Below are 27,839 nucleotides of genomic sequence, written 5' to 3'. Positions count from 1 at the left end.
AATTGATGAATTTCTAGAGGTATTCCTGCAATATTTTGTTGAAAAATTTATGGAGGAATTCCTGGTAGAATTTCAGAAGAAATTCCTTGAGAAATCCACGGAGAAGTTCCTGAAGGAATCCATGGAGGATTCCTTGAAGCAATTTCTCGGGGAAATCCTTGAGAAATTCCTGGAACAGTTCCGAGAGAAAAAATCTTTTAGAATTTTCTGGTGGAATCCGTGGAGGAATCCCTGAAGGAAATCTCGGAGGCATTCTAACAGAAGTTTTTAGAGGATTTGTTGGAGGAATACCTGGAGGACTTACTGGACGAATTCCTTGAGGAATTCTTTGAATAATTTCTGGAGAAATATTTGAGACTTTCTGGATGAATTCCTGGAGGAACTCCTCAAGCAATTTCCAAAGCATCACGAAGTCTCTTAATGTCCTGGTTGAGGCCCGTACTGATATTTGAGCCCTCATGAACGCGGTAAGGGGCAAGGGGGGTGCCCAGATACTTACCCTGGGTATTGTTCCACACAAGAACCACTTCGACAGAGAAGGCTTTCAAGTTACCATTTTGAAAGTGTTCGCCTACACATCTTTCAATCATCGCAAAAACCTTCCTCCCATATTTACCCCCACCGAACACAGAAAGAAAAAAAATTCTTTCGATATCTGTCCAAATATTTACACGTTATTGCTACATACACACGGATTTTAATGCCCGCATCTGGCTCGGCGTGACGACTTCAAACGGCAGATTGACCACGGTTGCGGTCGTGCCCGGGCAGGCAAAAAGCAGAACAACACCACGCATTTAAACCGAAAACTGTTACGGCATTTCATCTTTTAAACTGTATCGAATCGATTTTTGATGATGATGTTCGATGATGGACCTTCCCGGTTGGCGCGGCGACGTGCGCACGCCGCGCCGCCGTCTATCAAGAGCCGCGCGTTCCTAAAGCTGTATTGAAGAGCGCGAAAAATAAGGGAAAAAGACTGCGTCGAAGACGATGACGACCGGATCGGACCCGGGGACCGGGGACCATAGGAAGAGCAGAAGTTAATCGTTTCGTAACCACGTTTATTGACCATGACAAAATCGGACCCATTCACACAGGCAAATTGATTTCGCCTCGTTTCGGGGTGTCCGCGTGGCGCGCGCGCGGCGCGGGTCTTTTGCTCTGTATAGAGACGATGACGTCGTCGTCGAGTGTTTGATCAGACAATTACGCGAAACGGTTTAGGTTCGTGGATGGAAGAAATGCGCCTCCTTGATATACATTTATAAATGTGGAACGAAAAGGGGGCTGAACCGCTTGAAATAGCAAACAATCGCTGCTGGCCAGAGTTGATGCTCAGACGTTTTGGCGGATCGCCTTGAGGCGCCCCAGGTGAAGAGTTATTTTTTGTCAGGCGAATTGTGAATGATTTCATTTTGACAATAATTGTTCAATCATGGGAACTGAGAGGAATTTGCAGTTTAAGAGTTTGATTGTTCCATTTGACGAGGCTGAGTTATGCAAATTATGTCATTTAGGGGAGTTTTTAAGTCTATTCATAGAATGAATCACGGTCAAATAGGTTTGAAGCTTGAGACGCATTTGGATGTGTTCTGTACAATGCATGAATGAGACCAAGCATTGCGATACATCAAGCTTCTTATTTTTCATGAACCAGATGATTAAACTGCACAATCAAAACCATTCCAGTGTCTGTTACTTGGGTCTCCCTCCTCTCTACATATACAGCTCATGTAAATTCACATGTTCATAGCCATCGCTAGAACAGAAACGGGTTGAAAAGGCCGTTCCCCTTCCTTCCATGTTTCCTAAAACAGTGTCACTATCATATAACGCCTATGTTGTGTAATCAAGCAAACTGTGTCGCATTGTCTTCAGAGTAATAAATACACTAATCTATCTATCTACCTATGCCTGGCGTCCACGTACCAATGTGTGAACCCATTGCCAAACATATCCCGCCAACACTCCAACATCCGCATGAATTTGTGCAGGCGCAGAGGTACATATATTCGGTCTGCTGTGGATACAAATGATTGTGAAAATCTCTTCCTCCTTTTCCCCGCATTGACCTGCAACCTGACGTGGCTGGCGCCATTGTCGTCCAAAAATAGAAGATCACCAACACTCACACACTGAAGATGCCTGCTTAGTCCCCGGAGGATATCTCATTGGTTCGTTGTGTGAGTGCAGATGGTCTAGCGATACTGGAGTAGCATCTACGGGCGGTCAATGAAGCCCACGCTAAAGCTCTTTCAATATTTATCAAAACTTTTCCGCATTTTTTTATAGAAAGAAGATTTTTGGAGGATTTCCTAGAATGATTTCAGGTATGTTCCAGAAATTCCTCCATTTATCCCTTTAGAATGCAATTTCACCTATGTATTTTATTTTTGAACATTTCTCCAGGAATTCTTTCAGAAATTCTTTGAGGAATTCCTCCATAATCCGTGGATTTTCTTGAAGAAAAATCCTCCTGAGATTCATTTGTTGATTCTTTAGGAAATTACTTCAAGGATTGCTACAGAAGTAAGTGCGTGTATTTCTTCCAACATTTCTGAAGATATTCCTCCAGGAATAATTTAAGAATTTCCTTGATGACTTTTCTTGGACTTCTCCCTTAATTCTTCTAGAGCATTTCCAATTTCCGTAACTACTCTACCAGAAATGTATCCAGAGATGTCTTCAAAAGATGTTCAAAAGAGTTCCAGGAGATATTTTCCATAAAAATTTGGAGAATTTTTCAGATATTCCACTAGAAATTTGCAATAGAAATTCAGAATTTTTAGAATATTTTTTAGAGATTACTTCGGTTTGTTTAGGTGCTCAGAGATTCTCTTAGTCATTTATTTAGTAATTCCTCAAGAAAATTCTAATTAGATTTGTCAGGAAGTCCCTCAAGCGTTTCTTCAGAAGTCCCTCTAGGTACTCCTCCAGCAGGAAAGGCTTAGGATTTGTTTAGATCTTTTTTCGGGTATTCTTAAAAAAATCAGTGATGCTTCATGAATTTCTACGACGATTTTCTCGATAATTCCTGCAAAAATAGTTGAGAATGTATTGTTTGGAATTTTCAAGGAATTTTACAAGAAATTTTCCTATAAATATTTGCAGAGGGCTCTCCAGTTATTTCAGGTGTTCTTTCGAAAATTCCTTCAAAAGTTCATTTTTTTTATTTTTCCAGTGATTCTCTGAAGAACTCCTTCGAAATTTCTTTTTTTTTTGTTTCTGCAGGATTTCCCACAAAAAAGTATCCAGGTGTGTGTACTTCCCCCTCAGAAATTGTATTAGAAATTATTATTAAAAATTTCTCCTCAGATATCTCCATGGGATCGAAAAACCCTCCGAAATCAATTGAGGAATTTCTTTTGAAAATCCGCCAGTACCATGTCCTAAGGGCCCATATAGCCGAGGCGGTAAACGCACGGGTATTCAGCATGACCATGCTGAGGGTGACGGGTTCGATTCCCGGTCGGTCCAGGATCTTTTCGTAAAGGAAATTTCCTTGACTTCCTTGGGCATAGAGTATCTTCGTGCCTGCCACACGATATACACATGCAAAATGGTCATTGGCAGAGGAAGCTCTCAGTTAAAAACTGTGGAAGTGCTCATTGAACACTAAGCTGAGAAGCAGGCTTTGTCCCAGTAAGGACGTTACGCCAAGAAGAAGAAGAAGATGTCTGCAATTTCTGGAGACATTTCAAAAGGTTTTTTTTTTAATTTCTTTAGATATATTCAGGAATCCCTTGGACATCTTTTCTGTAATTTCAATTTCTTCCAGTCTTCCTTCCAAAAGTTTCCCATGATTTTTTTTCTAGGAATTAAGTAGGTGTCTTAAGAAATTTCTATAGGTATTCATCTCAAAATATCTTCTGAGATAACTTCAAAAATTGTTTAAGGAATTTTTGGTCAGAAATCTCTCCAGAAAGTTTTCAAGAATTGCTTCTGGGAGTCTGCAAAGCAATAAGATTTTTCTGAAGGATTCCTTCAAGGATTATTTCGAGTATTGTTACAGCAAAGATTGTGATATTTTTGAAAAAAAAAAAACTTCGGCAAAACTGCTGGAGGAAAATCTAAAACACATATGTAAGGAAGCTTTGAAGGAATTTCAGCAGATGCTTCTGACGGAACAGCAGGAGCAAATACGAAAATAAATCATTGTAGAACTTTCTGTTGGAATGTCTGAAGGCATTTCAAAATAAATTCTTAGAAAAGGTTTACAGGATTAAAAAAGTTAAGATATATTTCTAAAAGAATATTCTATGGAGAAATTTTTTAAAAGTTTAAGGAAAATCCTTAACTTCTGAAAAAGTCTCTGGAAATTTGAAGAAATCCGAACAGGAATTTCTGAAAAAAAAATCCTAAGTATTTGATTGATTTATTTTTATTAAAGAGACTTTTAGTTCTTGGCTGGTTAGGCTTTTCATCCCCCCTTGAATATATCTCAGTAGGAAGTACCTACTCTAGAATGAATTTCCAGAGAAATATCTGGAAAAATTCTAGATAATTTTTTTGAAGGAATCCCAGGAGGAATTTATGCAGAACTTCCTGGTGAAACTTCACGAGAAAACGTTGGTGGAATTCTTGGAAAGACATATGAGGCGTTTTTAAGAAAATTCCTGAAAAAAATCCGGAATTTCCAAAATAAACCTATGGAACAATTCCGGAAGGAATTCAAGGAAGGCTCTATAATGGAGTTCCTGAATCAATTCTAGCAATAATCCCCAGCATATTCCTATAAGAAGTTGTGAGTTTTATGAAAGAATCCCTTGAAGAGTTCCTGAAGGAATTGTCAGTAAAATCTCCGAAGGCATTCCTGACCAAATTTCTTCCAAATTCTCTGGAAGATTTCAGTTGTGATCGCATCAGGATTTTCTCTAGAAATGACTAAAGATGTTTCTACTGGAATTCATGGAGGAATTTCTGAAGATATAAATATTGGAATCAGAAAGGAATTCTGAATATTTTTTGCAGGAATTTCCGAAGCAATCCATGTTAAAATATTGTGTTGAGAAATTTCAGAGGAATAGCCAATGAAACATCCAAAATAAATCTTGAAAGTACGGGGGCGACAAGGAATAAATTAGATCATTATTGGTCGGTATTCAGATTCTTTCCGAAATGCTTTCAACAATTCTTTGAGAAAATCAAAAGTTCCTCCGGAATTTTTTCCAAGGATTTCTGTAGAAAAGCTTTCACAGATTATGTTAGAAAATCTTACAGTGATTCCAGCAGAAATTATTTCAAGGCCGCTTATGGAAATTTCTCTGGAGGATTCCAAGTTCAAGAAAAGTAATTCATGGATTCCTACAATAACTCTTCTGGAGTTTTTTTTTCGGGGGTTCTTCAAGAAAGAAATATCTCTTGAAATAGGTCTTGATATTTCTTCCTTCATATACTGTTTGATGAATTTCTTCAACAAATCTTTGAAGTTGATTTCTATGTGTTCTCTACAAGGTATTAAATTTTAATTCTTTAGGGGATTCATTTAGAAAAAACTGTGGAAATTTCTTCAGGGGATACCTTTAGAATTATGTACAGCGATTTATTCAAAAATTATTTCATAGATTTTGTTTCTTCAGAAAATTTGGCATATATTTTACAGAAATTTGATCAGGTATTTCTTCAGGAAGTCCGTCAGAGAATTGTTCATAAATGGCTCTAGGGATTCAATTACAAACTTTCACATGTCTAGCAATTTTGGCAGAAAATCCGATAGAATTTTTTCAAAAGACTCAAGCAAGAATCCACACAAAGATTTCTTCAGGATTTCCTCCAGATACTCCTCCATGTATTTATTATCTCAGACGTTTACTCGGAATTTCTAGTAAGAATAATTTCTATAATTTCTACATGAGCTCTTAAATATATTTATGCAACAGTTTATTCTAGAAATTTCTTTAGATATATCTCTGGATTTTTTTTTGGAACTTTGAAGACGATTATCTACGCATTTTTCTAGGTGTTCAGGTTTTTATTTCAAAAAGTCGTCCACAGAATTCTTCAAGAATACTTTCAGAAAATCCTTCAATAATTTAATTACGGGATTCCTCCAGAATTTTTCTTATAAATTCCTTAGCACTCTTTTTCTAGGAAATCCACCAAGGGTTTCCCGAGAAATTTCCTCCATGAAGAACTTAAGAAAATCTTCCAGAAGAGATCTAATTATTCAAAAGTACATACTGAAATTGCTGCTGATTCTACTGAAGATTTCTTCAGAAATTCCTTCACGGTTTATTTCAGAAATTCCTGCTAGGATTCTTTCTTAAATTATTTTGAGGAAATACTTTTACCTCCCTCCATAGACTTTTTCGGAATATTAGGAATTGCTTCAGAAATTTCAGGAACACATTTCTTCAAAAGTTTATCAATGGAGTTTTTCAGAAATTCGTACAAAAATTTTGTTACAAATTCTCTTGGGATTACTTCGGAAATTCTTCCAAAGGTTAATTCAAGAATTCTTGAGAAGTTCTTCAGTGCTTGCTGCTGAAATTCAACAAGGATATATAGAAAAGAATCCATCATGAATATCTACCTACGATGTCTTTAGAGATCCCTGCAGAATTTATTCAGATATTTCTCCAGGGACTTTTCCGAAGTTTTCCCAGGAATTGCACAGAAATTACTGAATTATTTTTTTTCATTAATTCCTGAGGGTATATCTTAGAAATTCCTGAAGAAATGTGTAAGAAATCCTGCAAGGGTTGCCTCAAGAAATCCCTTAAAAAACTCCAAGAGACATCTTTTGAAACTCCTAGTAGAAGTTCTTAATTTTTTTGGAGGAATTCCTGGACAAAAAATCCTGCAGCAATTTCCAAAGCTATCACATGAACAATTCCTGGATGAATGCCCAGGTTAATACCTAGGAGATTGTCTGAACAAACATCTTAAGATACATATTTAATTCTCAGAAGAAAAAAAAAACATGAGAGACTAATGGGAAAACTCTGAAAGTAGTTTCAGGGGAAAAATGCTTGAATCTTCCTGGAAAAATCCGTAGAGGAGTTTCTGTAGGAATCTTTTAAAAAATGTCTGCAGAAATCGCTGATAAAAGTTCTAGTGGAATTTTTGAAGAAATTCCTCAGTTAATTTCTGAGGGATCTCTGAAGGAGCAATCCTTGTAAGAACTCCTAGGGGTGTCTCAGAAAAAAAAAATTGGTACAATTTCTGAAGGGGTTTGTGTTTAAAAATCTCTAAACAATTACTTGGAAAATTTTTTGGAGAAAATCCAGCAAAGCAGTAAAAGAAAAACATAGAGCAATTCTTTAGAGAATCACTGAAGAAATAATAATATTTTTTGAAGGAAATTTTGAAATAATACCTCGAAGAACTGGATAACCCTCTGCAGGTATTTGTAAAAAAAAAACAAAAGTTTCCTTGATAATTTGGTAATTTCTGTAGGAAAGAATGAGATAATCTTTGGAAAAAAATCTGAAAATATCTCTGAAATTCTGAATAAGTTCAAAGCAATGCCTGGCAAAATAACTGTAAGAACTATTAGAGAAACACCTGGAGGATCTTCCAGAAAAATCTGTTGAGTATTTTTTAGAAGAATTTCCAATAATTTAGCTCGAGAAAATTCCTGAATAAATGGAGTAATACCTGAGAGAACTTCTGGACAAATTAAAGCAATAGTTTCTGGAAATAAATCTGAATTTCTTGAGGAAAACCATAGAAGAATTTTAAAAGTAATCTTCGAATCCTTGTGAAAATTCTTCTGTATATTTTGAAGAATCGTTTGGAGGAATGCCTGAAGAAACCCCTGGAGAAATTCGTAGAAGAATTTCTTGAAAATTTTCAGAAAGCATTTTTTGAAAAGAAAACTTTGGAAAAAAACATCTGACAATATTTCTGGGGGAATTCCTTCAGAAAGGTTTGAGGAAATACAAGAAAGAAAGCAAGCATGTACTTATGTGGCAATCCTTCAAGAAGTTTGTTTTTATTGAATCCCTTGAGAAATCCCAGCAAAAATTTCGGAAGAAATTTCTTAGGAATCCCATGAATCGGCTTAAAGATCAATCTTTTGATAAATTATTTGAGAAACTTCTGAAGAAGTTCCAAGGAAAATTCCCGGGGAAATTTCTAAAAGAATCTCTTGAGAAATCCCTGGAGATTTTTTCAATAAAAATCCATGGACAGAAATGAATTTTTAAGGAATAGGGTATGTGTGCCATCAGTAATCTCACGCTCCCATATTCATCCTATTCGAAAACAAGCAATTACGGCACCGATTGATTCTGTTCTTTTTGCTTTCATGGGTGCTCACTTCTAATAAAAAATACAAAAATAGGAAACAAAACAAACAACGCTTCAATCCTTTGTTTTTCGTAGGATGAAAATGGGAGCCATATGCTTAAGAAGGGAACCAATACACTACTAAGAGGATTTTTTAGAGGAATTCTTGCTAAAATCATTTTAAGAAATCCTGCAAGAATCTTCTTTCTGTAAACCTTCTAGACATTTTTTGAAAAATTCTCAAAGGTATTCTAGTGATGCACATGGAGGAAATTCAGGAAAATTTTCCAGATATTTTTATAAGAACTCTTGCAAACTCATAAAAGGTATTCCAGCAAGGATTTACCTGTCCCGATAATTACAGAAAATTTTCGTTAGATAATAATGGATGGAGGAGTTTTCCCGAAATAACTATTTGCTAGGCGCAATAGTTAAGTCATTTCCAAATTCGGAAACATTGAGTAACCAGCTATGATTTCATCATGACAGCACTGAGTACAACGCATGGGTTATACCATGCATCGAACTTCTTATTTTCATGAGCCAGATGATTGAACAGTTTCACGTCAAAACCCTTCCAGTATCTATCTATTCAATCGCCAAATACCGAGCTTCCATGTCATGCGCCAGTGCGATGACAGGCTTCTTTATTTTTCAATACATACCACATTTAGCAGTCGCTAATCTACTCACGTCAACAGCCCTTGACCTGCGGCAATCCAAACATAAACGCCCCACTATGCTGCTAAGCGTATCCTCAGCCAGTCAGTAATAATAGGTACCTCGGCCGACTGCTGCCGCGAATCCGTGGGTGGTCCTGGTCGCACTCTTCACTTTCAATCCGCACCGTCATCGTCGTTTACCGGTGCGGCGATTACTTTCACATTCAAATTTTTCATCGATTACTCTGCACCTTTTTTCCCGAAAGCATAACTTACAACGATAACATGGGCAGCAGGGGATACAAACCTCCCAGTCAAGCAGCATCCAGTAAAACGCAGGGCAACTACCTCACTGCATGGGATGCCCGAATGGAACGAGGAATTTAAAGTCTTTCAAAAACACGTTCAAAAATATGATTGTTTCGATTTTAAATACCAAATTTCTTGTTATAAAAACGCAGCAGTGGGCGAGCGATTGCAATATCAATTCCTTCTCTGTTTCTTTATTTACTAACCATAATAACCAACGTCTTCGAATTTGCTTATGTCGTTTGCTTTTTACTGTTTCGATTTAAATGGCATCTAGAAAGTAGTAAAACTTATTACATTCAAAATAATGAAATATCTTTTCTTTTAAATTTTATTTTTATGTTTTACTCGGGAGTAAGGGAACCACACTCGAACCGTTGTGTTGCACCAACTTATGTGAACGTACGCTTCAAACGTTTTTTTTTCCTGTGCTCTTTTTCTCTTCCTCAGACATCAAGCGGCAAATCAGCATCACGCCGAAGTCGATCCGCGTCGAGCTGGGTGGCCGGGCGGAGATCATTTGCAACGTGAACGCCACCCCGGTCGCCAAGATTTCGTGGCTCAAGAACGGCCTCCCCCTGGTGGCGAACCCCCCGGTGGTGATCACCGTCGACGATAAGGTGCTGATCGCACACGTCACCATGCAGGTAGGTGTTTTCTCCGCAATGTTACATGTCGGTTGAGGAGGGTTTCATGTCGATTATGATGAGAGGGATAAGGATGACGGAGGAGGTAAACCGAAAGAAATCGAATCAATCAACCACCTGCTCGTTTTTTTTTGCCGAAGGACCCATCAGACTGATAGACGTGGCATCAGCTGGGCATCTCTTCTTACACATTTTTTTTACCTGCCTACCCGACGACGCTTTTCCACATCCTGGCTATTCTTCAAAGGCCGACATGATAGGACTTTGCCTTTGAGGGGTTTAGGTTGATGAATGATGGGTTCGACCCAGTTTCAATTTGTAACGCTTATCGAACGAAAAGGATTGTCCCTTGAAGCAGTGGGAGGCATTCCGCAGCCAGAATGGCTTGAAGACTTTCTTTCTTCCAGCGATTCGATAGATAGTCGATTATTACTAGGAAGGTTCTCTGGGAAAAAAATGCTGGAACAGGATAACGATTGTGGAGGCGAGCCTTTTCGATGAAGGATGGGCTTAAAAATAATAGGTTTTCCCAATAATCGTTACTAGATATGTTGAATGGAAGGCGGTTAATTCTTTTCATCCAAACTTAACTTATTTGTCCATACTTTGATTTCAAATTCAATTTTTCGTTTTACAATAACTCTTACAATTTTATGCGCTTTATGTTCTATTTAAAGTACAGTACTTTCGAGGTGAAAATCTTGAGTATTTGCAATATTTCATCAAACTGTCTTAAGGCGAAACTGGAACCATTTCCTCATTGTTTGGTATTTTATTTTTTATTAAATAACGAAGCAATATTTTCAAAAACGGTTTTCGTGCACATGTAGAGTACACAGCAAAAAAAATCTTGTGAAATCACATCATTTTCGCTGCACATCAGTCGCGTGGTAAAAATGATGTACAAATTACATCCTTTCCACGCTGCAAAATAGCTGCCCAGCTTGAAAGTAGGTCTAGCAATCGCTAGAACCGGTGTGACGGAAATATCATATATAATAAAAATATTGGCACGGATTCGTACACTGATCCGCTGATTGAGAGGTGTATCCCTTTCCTCTCGACTATTTCACCGAGTTAGAGGATAGATGATTAATAAGATACTGATTCTAGGTATCTGCTGGAATGGGTTTGTTAACACTATCCGGTGCCAACCAGGATGTACATGGAAATTGTGAAAATTGTTGGAAAACGATGTAACCGAGTGAAATTACATCAAAAAATGGATGCATCGCCAGAAATTACGCGCCTGGAAATTACAAAATTATTTGCTGTGTATGGATCTGGGTATTTTTTTATTTTTATTTTTTATTTTTTTAAATTTTACAAAAAAATGGTTTCTGCAAAAACAGAAAAACATTTTCCACCACGAAAAAAATCGGAAGATACCCTGATCCATAATGTACATGTGCATGACACCCGATTTTGAAAATAGGGTGAAAGCTCCCTTAGTGGAGGTAGTACCAATAGTGGTGGTAGTGGCAATTTAGAACCATTTTGACCAAAAAGCTTGCAAATTTCATTTTTAATAGATGCATCATACCTAAATACTAACATTAATTCAGTTTTGTGTTCAAGATTTGCCGAAAAACCTATTTAAAACAATTATTTTCCTTAATTTGTTTGCTCCTTTGCACCTATAGTGGTGGTAGTGTTCCCATAGTGGTGGGTCCCATAAGAATTCAATGGGATGCGCCACTATAGGAACCAATGTTAAATTTTACCTCCATAATAGGAACCGTGTACCTATAGTTGGTGCAAGTGATTTATTAGCAAAAACTGAAATAAACAATAGTTTTTGCATTTTTTCTAGAAAGTTTATGTGAAAAACTACCGATTAAAGTTTTCAGCCTTTTTATTTTGTGGTTTTATTAATTTTATTCAATTATTTTACTACAAGGAGCTACTAATAGCACCACTATTGGTACATTTACCCTATTGCTTTGTTATTAAAAAAAAATCAAAAACCTAAAAAAATGAGAAAATGATTCCAGTTTTGCCTTAAGAGATTTTTTTTGCAGTTTTAAGGCAATTTATTTGGAGATTCCCACGGCATTTTTTTTTATTTCTTTAGTAACGCGGTTGAAAATTTTAGTGGCATGAATTTGGGAATTTCTTTGGCATATCATTTGGATTCCCTTCGGAAATTTCTTCGGAAGTTCGTCAGAAATCTTTCGGCATATTCTTTAAAGTTTTAATTAGTAATTCATTTGGAAACTGACAATGACTTAAGGAATAAACTTGTTTTTTTCACGAACGGTGTTTTGCCATCATTTTGAGAATTTCTCAAGTTATTTTTAATTGCTTCAGTAATTTTTTGATATTTTGGTAATTTTATTTTCAGAAATGCACCCAGCAAAACCTCCAACAATTCTTTTGGGAATTCTTGGGATAATGGCTTCATTAATTAACACTCCAAATTCCGTGATAAAAAAGTGGGAACTTAAAGTTTGAGCAGCGAGTTCTCAGCCGCCTGTGAACCGATTTTCATTTTTTTTTTCAGTGATCATCGATCCAACTTTTCCACTTTTATTTTATACAAAATTTATGTTTAAGTTTTCCTCCAGAAAAGCGTGAGTAAGTAATTTAAAAAATATAGATATTTTTTTTTTATTTGCATGCCAAATTCAAGTCGTGACAACTTAAAATGACAACCTAAAATGACGTGATTTCTTTAATTCATAGTGCAGATGTAACACAAAATGTTCTCAACTATAGACGGTTAAGGTCTTCAGAAAAATTGTCTATGTTGTTTGGTGCTACACTTTTATGTCTTTTGTTTTGATCTAGATCTGCTGAAACTGATCTAGATTAGCTTTATTTCCAATACAACGTTCTAGATTCCTCGATATGCATCCTAGAGGGTTGGAGTCTTCGACAAAGTTCTTTGTATTGGTTGGTACTACATTCTTACGTCTTCGGTTTTAATCTTGATCTGCTGGAACTGATCTAGATCAATACAACTCAATCCCGTGCACAAGGGAGGGGTTTTGCGGGTTAAACCCCTCCCATTGTCGATATACTACGCGCCCCACCGCCCTTTGCCAAAATTAAGAAAAACCCTCCCTTTTCACCTTTTCTGTGCACGGACCTGATACAACTTATATGATTATGTAGTGTTCTAAATATGCCTCCTGAAGTGTTGAAGTCTTTGAAGAAGTGTCTTGGATTTTTTGATAGCACATTTACAACCTTTCTATATAAGTATAGATTGGCTGTAACTGCTCAAGACATTTTTTTGCATGCCTCTCCAGAACACTAGAACTTGTATCCTAGAGGGTTGCAATCTTCGGCAAAGTGCTTTAGGTTGATAGTTGTTACATTTTACATCTTCGGTTTTAGTATAAATCTGCAGCTGTAACTGATCTAGATCAGTTTTGTTTTCTGAGCACTAGATATGTATCTTGTTGGGAGGCAGTATTTGCTTAAGTGCTTCTAATTGTTTGTTATTACATTCTTACGTCTTCGGTACTTATCTTGATCCGTCTTAAGGCCGGACGGGACGATGGTTGAATCGTCCGCCATTGCTCTGTTGCTAGTAAGATGCAAATCTCAACTTCTACTTCATATTATTGACTAGAAATTTGATCGTTCATTTGCTCACTTGTGGTGCACAATCGACTAAAGTTTCAGCTACGTCAGTGCAGTGGAAATTGATATTTGCTTCTTCAAAATCGCGAGGCAAATTGTTAGAAAGAGAGGAAAGATAGGAAAAATTACACGTCGTCCCGTGCGGCCTTAAGTGATCTAGATCAGCTTTTCCTACTCTAGTGATCTGAATACAACCGATTCTGTTTTTTTTTTAATTTAAAAAAGACACGGACAACGTCTTCAGCTTTCGGCTGTACAGACTGTTTTGAACTTAACATTAGACAACGGACAACGGAGCATGCACCAGTGGAAACGGGGAAGAAACTATTCTCACGAAAAGTTTCAACGCCCGCAGCGGGAATCGAACCCTCACCCCATAGCATGGTGCGATTATTAGCTTGGTGACCCTAACCGCACGGCTACGAGGCTCCACAATCGGTAATTTTTCAATCACTTAACCTAATTTACAGCTCTATTCTCCACTAGGGCACTGCGTGAGCGGTTCCAATTGGAAGCTGTACATACACTTTGTACAGCGCCTAAATGCATTCTATTCTAATTGTACTATATCGAACTGGCTGCCGTTGCGCTGCATTCACTTTCTACCATATCATGGTAGAATGATGAGCACGAGGATGTTGATGTGTGGCTTTTGGTTGTTCCTGTTTCCTGTCCGATTGGGGGTCCATTATGGGTTGCCGTTCGCCGATGTCCAAGTATTCGGGGTCATTTGAGTCATGGGCTCAAAAGGGTCAGTGACAGCTGCTCTCAGGGGTAAAAAGCAACTGACGAAAGTGCCGGGGTTGAGATCGAACCCATGATCATCTGTTTATAAAGCAAACGTGTGACCAATTGCGCCACAGGCCCACGCTCGATTCTTTTTTGCACGTGTCGTTTTTTGGCTATAACTCAATTTCAAGCTATTAACTTGATTGTTTGTACTCGAATAGTTCTAATCGTGTCTACCTGTGTACAAAATTACATGTCAATTGGTTCAGAATTGACTACGTTATAGCCAAAAAACGACCCGTGCAAAAAAAGAAAGAATTGGGTGTATGCATCTTGGAGGGTTACAGTCTTATTTTGCATTGGTTGTAACTACATTTGACGTTTTCGTTGTAGAAAACAACTACTACTAGATCTAAATCAGTTTTGTCTTTTGATATGACTTTCTTGTGCATTGTACCAGGAACATGAAAGTGTTTAGAATGATGGTTTCTTTGGCAAAATATTTTGAAAGTCAAGAGTTAACAGTTGATGGGCCGTTCCTTTCATGGTTTTCCTACTAGACGGGGCTTGTATATCTCAGGATCCTGATTACTTGGAAAGTAGGTTTCTACGGCTTGTTTGATAGGTCACGGGCTTACAGTTCATGGGTCGTTTTATGTCAAATTTCGTCACTAAGCAGTACTAGTCGCATAATTTCAAAAGCTTTTAAATGATTGAAATTTCGTAAAAAGTATTCAAAATGCGGTAACTTTTATCACTTCAAACATATTTTTTTGTCTGTATTAACGAGATTTTTAATCCTAGGGACCCACGTTTTTACTTCCCTTCCGAAAGAAGAACTCACATTTTATGAGTATGTTGGGAGTGGGATTCGATCCCAGGTCTTCGGCGTGATAGTCTTGAACATAATTTAATTCAAATGTTTTTCTTAGAGCAATATACTGAACATACATAAATGTACAAAATTTCATTTAGTTCGGTTTACTTAATCCTGAGACAAAACAGTTAAAAAAAGAGAGTTGAATAAGAAAAAAAATAACTAGCAGTGCACTAGCGCCATTTCGTTTTTTTACATTTCACTGTCCCTAGTAAAAAAATATGTATCTCCAATATCGTAATTTTACCAAATCTAACAAGCATTACACTGCGAAACAAAAATTAACTAACTACTAACTAACTAATTAACTAAGCACGATATTTCCCATACAAGTCACCCTCCAAAAGCTGCATGCAAACTTACTTACTAACATAAAATGCCTAAATCTCTCAAATTTGATTTTGTAAAGCGAAATATTTTGCATGAGTCGTTAATTTAGATGTTATTTGACCAATTTACCCTTTGAAAATATGTCCATGCTTAATAGCTTACAGTCACAAAAGCCCAACGTCGCATATTTTACCCTATATATTGTGGTATAGCTAAAAATCGTGACGTGCTGGAGCAAAACTGAGCCTGGATTCGGATTCAGCAACCCAAAATCTGTCGGAGATAAATAAGCTTGCCCTCGAGACAAAAAAAAACTGTTGAGCTGTGTTATTGAAGGTTTTATTTACGGGCTGAAATTAGAACTGAAAAATGTCATGACATTTTTTCCGTGACATTTTACAACCGCCATCTAGTAAAGGAACAAGCAGGCAAAGTATGAGAATATCTGCTGAATTTTATAATAAGTAACACCTAGTTAAAAAATGTCTAGCTAATAATTAAAATTGGCATGATTTTGCAAATTTTCAACTCGTATTTTTGTTAACATAAAATTCCCACCAATGTGAACATAGAAGCCCACTTTCGTTCTCGTTGTAAGTCGTGAACAGAGTATATGGTTTTGCTTGTCACGGTTCGCACATAGGAGCACGTCATCTCTGGTCAAGATTGTGGAGATTTCTCCTGAAACATCGTGGAGATTATCCCAGGTATCACGTAGAGGTACAACTGGGAATCTGTTGGAGATTCCTCCTGGAATCTCGGTGATATTTTTCCTGGAAACTAGTGGAAATATCGTCTGCCCCTTCCAATAATTTCGTGCAGATTTCTTCTGTAATCTCGTGAAGATCCCCTTCAGAATCTCGTGGAGATTATCTCTGGAATCCCGAGAAAATTCACCCCAGAATCTTGAGAAGCTTTCTACTTTTCCAACCCTCCGTGATGCATATCTAGAACACTACATAATCATATCAAAAGATACAACTGATCTAGATCAGTTAATGCAGATTAAAATCAAAACAGAAGACTGTAGTGCCAACCAATCCAAAGCACTGTGCCGAAGACTCCAACCCTTTCAAATTCACATTGAGAACACTAGAGTGTCGTAGATAAAACTTATCTAGATCAGTTTCAGCAGATCTAGATCAAGACCGAAGACGTAGGAATGTGGTACCAATCAATCCAAAGCACTTTGTCGAATACTCCAACCCTATAGGATGCATACCGAGAACATTAGAGCGTCGTATTGGCAGATAAAACGTATCTAGATCAGTTTCAGCAGAACTAGATCAAAACCGAAAACATAAGATTGTAGTACCAACCTATCCAAAGTACTTTGTCGAAGACTCCAACTCTCTAGACCGAATACTGGAGCGTCGTGTTGAAAGATAAAACTTATCTGGATCAGTTTCAGCAGATCTAAATCAAAACCGAAGACATAAAAACGTAGTACCAACCAATCCAAAGCACTTTGCGAAGACTACAACCTTTTGTGATGCATATCGAGAACAGTAGAGCGTCGTATTGAAAGATAATACCTAATGGGATCCATTCAAGTATTCTTCTATGGATTCCTAGCAGAGCTCTATCTTGGATTTCTCCCACCATTTCTTCAGATATTTCTGTCGGAATTTTCTTCGAAATCCTTCCACGGATTTCAGCCGGGATTCCTTTACGGATATTTTCCAGGATTCTTTCACGGACACATCTCGAGACTGCAGTCTTCCTGGGTTTTCTCCGGGGAATCTCTTAGGTATTTCTCCAGATTTTTTTTCGGTAGTTTCTCCTGGGATTCCTTCGTTGATTTCTTCCGAGATTACTTTATTGATTCTTCTCAGGTTTCCTTTAGAGATTCCTCCCAAAATGTATGCAGGCATTCTTTCAAAGTTTCTTCCCAAAATTCTATCATAGATTTCTAACAAATTTAAGCGTAAGATCTTTTCATTGATTCCGCCCTCTTTTGCTTACAAGATTACAAGTTGTAGTCGAAATACGTGTATCTGTCACAGGATAAGCAAAAGATGGCGAAATTAGTAAATACAAAATCTAATTACAGTATGCGGTAGGAAAAAATGCGAAAGTGTTTTTCAACTTCAAACCTCATTTTCGCCCATTTGACGTTAACCAATCTATGTTTCAACGTTCCATGATCTCTAATAGGCTAGTTTTCTGAAAAGTTAATTAAAAATTTTACCATTTTGGTCACTAACCTTTACAGGGCGACGCCTGAAGCTGAAGACATTGAGAATTTTCAAACCGTAGAAAAGTACACGGTCGCTAAATTTCGTATCTGATAAAACAAACCTTTTAATTTTCTCTACAATATCATCAAATATATGTACTTATTTCATCTAGGATGTGAAATTACATGGCTCTGGGTCAGTGTGGTCTGATTGTTCATCAAATTTAAGCTAGTTTTTTTACTGTTATAGTCATTTTGTTCAATAACCATTGGGCGCGCAGTTTATTGATGCCCGCTTATTAGGCTTACATTATCACATGTTAAACATCAAATATGTTCATTTTTATTTTGCAGTGCTAGAATATAGACATTGACTGATACACTGTCATGAAAAAATAGTCATATATATCCCATATTTAGCGTGTAATAGTGCCTTAAACTTTTCGCATTTTTTCCTGCCGCACCCTGTACACTCATTCGAATAACATGTTGTGTTATTTTGTGAACAACGGATGATATAATTTCAACAACGAATTTTTCAACAAAAGATGATGTTATACAAGTTAAAATAATAGAAATGCTAATGAAAATCCTTCCAACTTCAACAAATAGATATTCAATCTTGTATTCAATTGAGATATTATTTTAACAAGATAAAGATTTTACCAAACTTTGATAGAACAAACCTGGTAAATTATAACTAAATTATATCAAGTTCTGATATCTGTTGCAGTACTATTTTTTTATTTTATCTGAATATGACAAACATAGAAAAGAAAAATCAAGCAATTTTCAATTTGTTTTAACAAAAATTATTTAAAAAACTACGATATTCACAAATTTTGGTGGTACTAAAATATAATAACAAATATTGCTATAATTTTGCTACCGATATTCACATAGAAAAATCCAGGCAACAAACTTATATCAACTTCTGTTATGTCTAACAACAATTGTCATCATTTTGTTATGATCTTGTTATGTGCTTTTGAACGGGTCCTTCATTTATTCTCCTGGGACTCGTCCAGGGATTTCTTCCGGGCTTTCAATAGGAATTCACTCCTTAGAGTTTCTTTATTGATACCTCTTTAAATTTCGTCATTCATTTAAACCGGGTCTTAGGAATTCCTCCAAAAATTCATTTGTGCATTCTCGGGATTCCTTCCATCAAGTGATGAAAAGTCATCAAATTCTCTGTGGGTTTCATCCGAAATTTCTTGCTAGATCCTTTCATTGATTTCCCCTAGAATAATTCATTAGTTTCTCCCAGGATTCCTCCATTGATTCTCCGGGATTGCATCAGGAATGTCTCTGGTACTGCTTCAGACATTCTTTCCAGTGTTTATCCCAAGATTAAGTTCTGAATTTTTCCTGGATGTTTTCAGGGATTCCTTCAAATCTATCTCCCGGGTTACAATATAGACTTTGCATATGATTCCATTGGAGATTCATCGCTGGACTTCTTCAGGGATTCCTCAAGGTATTTCATTAATGATACATTCGAGATTGTTCTACGGATTTCTTTTAGCACATTTTCCTGGGATTCCTTTAGCGAGTTCTCTCGGGTTTTTTTTCGGGATTCCCAGGAAGAATAACGGGTATTGCCTTGGGATTTCCTCAGGGACCGATATTTCATGACAGAATTCTTCTATAGTACCTTCATTAATCTTCCCATGTTTCTTCCGGGATTCTTCCACAGATTATTTCCGAAACTGCTTCAGGGATTGCTCCAGGGTTATTCCAAGGTTTTATTCCGTGATTCCTGCATTCATTCCTATTGGGATTTTTTCATTGATCTTTCCCAGGTTTCCTTTGGATATTCACTTCCAGATTAATTCAGGGATTCTTTCAAGGATACCTTTGGGGACTTGTTCCGTAATTCCTTCTGAGATTTCCTCATTATTATTCGGATTTTTTTCTGGCATTCTTTCAGGTAGTACCAGCATGGCTTCAGAGGCTCCTTTCATGATTCTTTCAGAGAATCTTCCTTTCGTGATGTCTCCTGGGATTCCTACAGATATCTCTCTCGCGATTCCAATATTTTTTTTGGGTATCCTCTAGGGATTCCTACAATGATTCTCCTAGGGATTTCTCCTGAAACTCCTTCAGGGGTTCTTCCAGGATTCTTTTAGCGATCTCTCCTAGGATTTTATGTCTCCGGAATTCTATTTGGGATGGCTCATGGAATTCTTTCCAGCATCTATTTCTTCCTGAAATTCATTGAGTATTTCTTTGCCAGGGTTTTAACCTTTCTGGATTCCTTCGTAGATTCCACACAGAGTTCCCTCCTAGGTTTCTCCTGCGATTCCTTCTGGATTTCCTCCAGGATTCTCTAACAAACTTCTCATGAGATACTTTCAGGAATTTCTCTACGATTATTTTATGGATTCCTCCCAGCATCACTTCAGGGATTCCTGCGAGAAATCCTCCTGGGTTTTTCTGGGTTTCCTGCTGGAGTTTTTTTTTTTCGAGAATCTCTAAGGTAAACGATAAAAAACGGGAATCTTTAAGAAGGATTTTTCCCTCGGGAATTTGCTGTTACTAATATTCCTGTGATTTCTACATGAGAACACCGAAGGGGGGGCTACCAGTAGTGTTTGGAATTTTATCGCGAGTAACTGAGTAGTCTTTATATCCAGCTTGTGCTACACTCGACGAGTGTTACAAACGGTGAAGCAACGTGATCGGAAATGCTACCCGAAATTGTATTCATTCTAATATTCATTTTATTTGAATCAAGAAAGGAGATGCTTGGTGACGCTAATGAAAGTGAAAAATTCGGCAAGAATATTATTTGTCAGAATATTGTTATAACTCTTGATTTTTATAGCAATGTAACCTGCAAATTTATAACTACAAATAAATTAAATGGTATGCCACGTTTTAGAGTAAAAATGTGTTAAATAATGATATCGCCGCAGCTTAGGTATATTGGAGTATCTTCTTTGTATTCCTTCGTGACCCATGCGACTCGATGAGAGAACGCCTGGTAATTGAAACAGAACCTAAAGAAGGAAAGAAAAAATGGTGAGTGGATTATTTATCACTTCGGCTTTCAAATACTACTGGTGGCTACTGTTACTATACATCCCGAGAAATCCTGGGACAAAAATCCCGGGATTTGGGTTATTTGGGGATATCATCCCGGGAAATAAAGTTTAAAATCCCAAAAACTTATGAATAGTAACCATGTTACAAATTGTTTATTTGATTTGGAAAATTTGGTATTGCGCCAGCCAGTAAAACTGACCTGTGGTCGCAACGACCCCAAAAGACGGAAAAATGATGAAGCATCATTGCCAATAAAACTTAATTCCTCTCTAATCTTCCTTACCAAGGAGAAACGCCTGTGCACCAAAATATATCATCTGCAGGAAAAATAAATCCTTCCTCCATTGTTGGATACAACCAACAATCGCCAGTCGTCTTTAGGTCTTAAAAGTATCTTTTTTCACATTGGCAAAAAGACACCTCTTTCTCTCCTCCTACCTAATGCTACTGCTCTGTGCTAATTCGTCTTCTGTTGATGCTTCTGTTGCGTGTAAAGGCAAGCATTTTCTCACAGATTACTTGCACAAAAATAGCACAGCAGCGTTAGAGATTGCACTGCATAGGAACGAACGGTAAGGATCCTCGAATGGGACACGAAAAGAAGTAAAAGGTGGCTGACGGATGGCGGTGTAATCTTTCCATCCATCTCGTGCACCCAACCGAACCAACGAGTTGTCTTTTATTTCGGACACAATGAAACTCATCCATATCCCTCAAGGTCCCCTCTCAGAGATGTTTATTTTTTTTTCTACTTACTTTCTTTTTGATGTCGTTTTGTTGATGTATTCTTTTTTCTCTCCGGTTTCTTATTCTTCCAGGACATGGCCAATTATACATGTGTTGCGGAGAACATCGCCGGCAAGCGTGTTTCGGACCCAGTCAGTCTCACCGTCTACGGTAAGTGCCCTTGGTTCTTTGTCAGTTTTCTGGGTCCTGGGATGACCGAGTGGTGTGTGGATGTTCACTACTATGAGCTTACCCGGGTAAAAATGAACAACAGTTAAAGTAGAATTGTAACATTATCTCACTGCTGTTTTTGGGATATGTCAAGTAGCTCAACTATCAGGAATTGTAAAGGCCTTGTCCATTCAATTTGTGACAACTGCAAATAGCATTGTTATAGAGGTTCTTCTTTGCTCGGGAGCACACTCTCACCGATAAAAGGGTCCGGCAAAAGACAAGACAATTTATTTCTCATTTGGACGAATTCAGCAACAACAACGGGTCGCCGGAGAGCAGCCATATCTCTGCTTTTGCTCTCGTTATTTTCCAGCATATGAACTTCGGACGCCAACAACGACGATGGTCCCATGGAACCGGGACCGAAATAGATGTGGAAAGGTGTGGCGGCGCAGAGTACTCTTTGTGTAAATGATGCTGTTTTCTTGAAAAGTTAATGCATTTTCAAGTGCCCCGGGGCGGTGTTCTTTCTGTGCCCTTCTGGTTCTTTCGGGGCCCCTCTACAGCTACCGAATGGAGGTTGTGGTAAATTGCTTATGGTGTAGCCGGGGCATGAATGGAACAGTTTCAAGTGCACGGTTTCCGTTCCGTATCGTGCTGGCTTGTGCTGTTGTTTGTGAGAATTATGGATTTTGTCAAATAATGGAGACGATTTATGAGAGTTTGCAGAGCTTCCGAAAAAGATAATTTCGGTTTATTAGATGTAGACGGGATAGCTCAAGTAACATTCTGAAGCACAATTAGTTTTTTGTTTTGTGGAGTTTTCAACCGAAATAGTTTTTCATTACGTTTTTATAATGGAATCCTTTGGATTTTAACATGAAAAAATAAAAACTTTTAACATTGGCATAAGTAAATTCTCAGGAATTCCAGAGAATTTATCTTAAGAATTCCAGAAAATTCTTCTTAGGGTTTCCAGATAATTCCTTTCAAGAATTGCAGAGAAATCTTCTAAGGAATTCAAGAGAATTTCTCTCAGTAATTCTTGGAAATATCCAGAGAATGTCTCTCATGAATTTCAAAGAACTCCTCTCAGGAATGCAAGAAAATATCTCTAAGGAATACTAGAAAATGTCCAGAGAATGTCTCTCATGAATATATCTTTCAAGAATTACAATCCTCTCAGGAATTGCAGAAAATTCCTCTAAGGAACTTCAGAGAATTCCTCTCAGGAATTTCAAAAGGTTCCTCTTGGGAATTGCAGAGCATTCCTTTCAGGAATTTCAGGGAATTCCTCTCAGGAATTTCAGAGAATTCCTCTCAGGAATTACAGAGAATTCCAGGGAATTCCTCTCAGGAGTTCTAGAGAATTCCTCTCAGGAATTCCAAGAAATTCTTCTCAGGAATTCCAGGGAATTCCTCTCAAGAATTCCAGGGAATTCCTCTCAGGAATTCCAGGGAATTCCTTTGAGGAATTCGAAGGAATTCCTCTCAGGAATTCTTAGGAATTCCTCTCAGGAATTCTAAGGAATTCCTCTCAGGAATTCCAAGGAATTCCTCTCAGAAATTCCTCTCAGAAATTCCAAGGAATTCCTCTCAGGAATTCCAAGGAATTACTCTCAGGAATTCCAAGGAATTCCTCTCAGGAATTCCAAGAAATTCCTCTCAGGAATTCCAGGGAATTCCTCTCAGGATTCCAGGAAATTCCTCTCAGGAATTTTAGGAAATTCCTCTCAGGAATTTCAGGAAATTCCTCTCAGGAATTTCAGGAAATTCCTCTCAGGAATTTCAGGAAATTCCTCTCAGGAATTCCAGGAAATTCCTCTCAGGAATTCCAGGGAATTCCTCTCAGGAATTCCAGGGAATTCCTCTCAGGAATTCCAGGGAATTCCTCTCAGGAATTCCAGGGAATTCCTCTCAGGAATTCCAGGGAATTCCTCTCAGGAATTCCAGGGAATTCCTCTCAGGAATTCTGGAGAATTCCTCTCAGGAATTCTGGAGAATTCCTCTGCGGAATTCCAGAGAATTCCCCTCAGGAATTCCGGAGAATTCCTCTCAGGAATTCCGGAGAATTCCTCTCAGGAATTCCGGAGAATTCCTCTCAGGAATTCCGGAGAATTCCTCTCAGGAATTCCGGAGAATTCCTCTCAGGAATTCCGGAGAATTCCTCTCAGGAATTCCGGAGAATTCCTCTCAGGAATTCCGGAGAATTCCTCTCAGGAATTCCGGAGAATTCCTCTCAGGAATTCCGGAGAATTCCTCTCAGGAATTCCGGAGAATTCCTCACAGGAATTCCGGAGAATTCCTCACAGGAATTCCGGAGAATTCCTCACAGAAATTCCGAAGAATTCCTCTCAGGAATTCCGGAGAATTCCTCTCAGGAATTCCGGAAAATTCCTCTCAGGAATTCCGGAGAATTCCTCTCAGTAATTCCGGAGAATTCCTCTCAGGAATTCCAAAGAATTACTCTAAGGAATCCAAAAGAATTCCTATAAGGAATTCCAAAAAATTTCTCTAAGGAATTCCAAAGAATTCCTCTAAGGAATTCCAAAGAATTCCTCTCAGGAATTCCAAAGAATTCCTCTCAGGAATTCCAAAGAATTTCTTTCAGAAATTCCAAAGAATTCCGTTCAGGAATTCCAGAGAATTCCTCTCGATATTCCACAGAATTTCTCTCGGCAATTCTTTCATGAATTCCAAGGAAATCCAGAGAAAACCTCTCAGGAATTTCAGGGAATTCCTCTCAGGAATTCTGAAGAATTCCTCGCAGGAAATCTATAGAATTTCTCACAGGAATTCCATAGAATTCCTCTCAGAAATATCAGAGAACATCTCACAAGAAGTCCAGAGAACTTCTCTCAGGAAATCCAAGGAACTTCTCTCTGGAATTCCATAAAATTCCTCTAAGGAATTTCAGAATATTCATCAGGAATTTCAGAGATTTTCTCTCAGGAATTTCAGAGAATTTCTAACAGAGACTTCCTTACAGATTCTCTCGCAGGAATTCCAGAGAATTCCTCTCAGGAATATCAGAAAATTGCTTCCAGGAATTCCAGATCAGATATTTCCTCTCAGGAATTTCAGAGGTTCCCTCTCAGAAATTCCAGAGAATTCCTCTCAGGAATTTCAGAAAATTATTCTCAGAAATTTTGAAACTTTCCTCTCAGAAATTCCGAAGAATTTTTCTCAGGAATTCCAAGAGATTTCTCTCAGGAATTCTAAGGAATTTTTCTCAGGAACTCGAAGGAATTTCTCTCAAGAGTTTCGAAGAATTCCTCTCAGGAATATCAGACATTTCCTCTCAGGAATTTTAGAGATTCCCTCTCAGGAATTTCAGAGATTCCCTCTTAGGTATTTCAGAAAATTGCTCTCCGGAATTTCAGAGAACTCCTCTTAAGAATTTCAGTGAATTCCTCTCAGGAATTCCAGAGAATTCCTTTGTGGAAGTCCATAGAATTTCTTTGAGGAAATCCAAACATATAGCATAAATTCCGGAAAATTCTTCTAAGCAATTCCAGAGAATTCCTCGCACGAATTCTGGAAATTCCTGGTAGGAATTCCAGAGATTATCTCGCAGGAATTCCAGAGAATTCCTTTCAGGATTTATTTCAGGAATCCAAGAGAGTTCCTCTCAGGATTTGCAGAATTTTACTTTCAGGAATTCCAAAGAATAGCTTAGAATTCCTCTTAAGAATTCCAGAGGATTCTTCTCAGGAATTCCAAAAAATTGCCTCTAAAAAAATTCAGAGAATTTTTCTCAGAAATTCCTAGAATTCCTTCTCAGGAATTGCAGAGATTGTCTCAGAAACTCCACAGAACGCCTCTCAGGAATTGTAGAGAATTCCTCACAGATATTTTGAAGAATTTCTTTCAGGAATTTCAAAGAATTCCTCTCAGGAATTTCGAAGAGTTCTTCACAGGAATTTTTGAGAAATCGTCACAGGAATTCCGGAAAGTTCCTCTCAGGAATTTCGGAGAATTCCTCTCAAAAATTTGAAGGAATTCCTCTCTGGAATTCAAAGAATTTTCTCTCAAAAATCTCGGAGATTTCCTCTTAGGATTTTCTAAGAACTCTTCTTATGAATTCCGGAGAATTCCTGTCAGAAATTCCAGAGAATTCCTGTCAGAAATTTTGTAGCATTCCTGTCAGAAATTCCTAAGAGTTCCTGTCAGGAACTCCGGAAAATTCCTGTCAGGAAATCCGGAGAATTTCTCTGAGGAATTCGGAAGAATTCCTCTCTGGAATTTGGAGAATTCCTTTTAGAGATTTTGAAGAAATTCTCGAAAAGATTTTGCAAAATTCTTCTCAGACATTTTAAGGAACTCCTCTCAGGATTTCCAGAGAGTTTCTCTTAGGAATTCGAAGGAATTTCTCTTAGGACTTCCAAGGGATTTCTCTCAGGAATTTCAGAGAATTACTCTCTGGAATTTTAGAGATTCCCTCTCAGGTATTCCAGAGAATTCCTCGCAGGAAAATCGAAGATTACCTCTCAAAAATTTCAGAGATTCGCTCTCAGGAATTTCAAAGATTTCCTTTCAGAACTTCAAGAGAATTACTCTCAGGAATATAAACTTCTTCTCAGGAATTCCAGAGAATTCGTCTCAGGAATTTGAGAAAATTCCTCTCAGGAATTTCAGAGAATTCCTCTCAGGTGTTTCAGAGAATTCCTCTCAGAATTTACTGGGAATTCTTCTCATAAATTCTCACAGGAATTTCGTAGAATTTTTCACAGGAATTTCAAAGAATTTCTCTCGGGAATTTCGGAGAATTGCTTTCAAGATTTTCTGAGAATTCTTTTTGGAAAGGAGACTGGGCAAAAATGTATGGAGTCTGGGCCCGGAATGTACACCAATGACCCATAGCTCTTTTGAAAGGTCTAATTGAGACAAGAAAAAGTTGCTATGGGTCCAAAAATATTCATCATGGGAGAAAAAAGTTATTTGACATTGTATGGGGCGGATTTTAGTTGTTTTTGTTGTAATTATTTGCATTATTTTTTTATAAGCAACCAATCTCAAATAAACCAAATGTATCATCTGTCAGTGTTATACTCAATAATAAGTCATTCTATTACAAAAACCAGATAATAATGATTTCAGGAACAGGCCAGTGCATAGAAAAAGTTGGGGTTTCTGCAAGTTTTTTGGGAAAAAGTGGAGGGGCACGTAGTGTATTAATCTATGTATTAATATTATTATAGTGGAATGGGTACAGTACAACCAAAGGTATTATACCTAAACCCCTTCCCTTGTGCAAGAGATTGTGAAATGTACAGATTCTAATGTTGAAACACAGTGAAACATGTCAAAATATAAGGGAAATAAGAAAAAAAAATCGCTTTGATTAGAGTCAAGCTTTATTCGACCAACTGGGTTGTCGCAAGGGTTGTGAGGCAAGGATGGTCTATCACCGCAACTGTTCCTTATCGTAATCAACGAGATATTTGTGGGAGCATTTGACCGTGCATCGAATTGTAGGCTACATTAGCAGCCCATCACTAGGAGCATCTTAACGACTTCCATTTGTATAATGATGTAGCCCTACTAGACCAATGGTGCATTGTCAAACAGAGTAAGCTCAATGACCTAGCCGAACGTTTCTTTGCGGCAGGTCTAACTATCAATGTCTGCAAGACCAAATCATTGGATGTCAACACGGACTACCCCTTCAACTTAACAGTAGCTGTAAGAGTAGAAGAGAAGGTCAAAAACTTTTAATATCTTGGATATCTTGGAAGCAAGGAATAAATGATCGAAGTGGTGAAGAAGGTGCTCCATCGTTAACGAAGCCTGTGCGGTGCCTATGCAATGCACCCGTCACAGTAGCTTGTCCCTCACGCGTCAATGCATGGCGTGGTGGACGTTTTTCCACTGCCACTCGTGGGATTGCAAACTGAGAACAACAATAATCAAAAATCAGTTAGTAGCGGTTGTGGCGAGCTCCAGACAACCAGTTGGCACGTATTATGGAGTTTATGACCGTGTTATACGTACTTTTATTCAGTTAAGTTACATCGCATACGATGCAGCAAAAGTGCCTTATGCGTGCAAAAGTGGAGCCAATATACGTGCATTGGCGGGGCAACAATAACGCCATAAGACTTGAAGCTACATCTTGTGTGAAGTACGGTTTACCTTATTGCGACGTAACATAACACCTTATGCGACCTTATAATATTCGAAAAAAAAAACAATTATTGTCATCTTAGTGTCAAACTAATAACCTTTGAATTATCGAGCCCCACTTTACGTGTGTGTTCGCCAGACTATCTGGAGATAAAACTGACTAAGCGTGATTCCCCGCACTGTGTCCACTTCCCCTTTCAGGC

At 37.8% G+C, this 27,839-nt stretch overlaps 1 protein-coding gene across 1 annotated transcript in view; it reads left to right on the top strand.

Annotated features, from left to right (window-relative positions):
• Nucleotides 1-27,839, top strand: part of LOC109398676 (netrin receptor unc-5) — a 611,474-nt gene that overhangs the window by 98,439 nt on the left and 485,196 nt on the right. Inside the window, exons 4-5 of the mRNA XM_062850694.1 lie at nt 9,657-9,853; nt 21,429-21,507. Of these exons, the coding sequence (XP_062706678.1) occupies nt 9,657-9,853; nt 21,429-21,507 (276 nt within the window). The remainder of the gene's footprint in view (nt 1-9,656; nt 9,854-21,428; nt 21,508-27,839) is intronic.

The sequence above is a fragment of the Aedes albopictus genome, chromosome 2 (genome assembly GCF_035046485.1).
Source record: "Aedes albopictus strain Foshan chromosome 2, AalbF5, whole genome shotgun sequence".
Lineage (NCBI taxonomy): Eukaryota > Metazoa > Arthropoda > Insecta > Diptera > Culicidae > Aedes > Aedes albopictus.
This window is presented reverse-complemented; position numbering and strand designations above follow the sequence as displayed.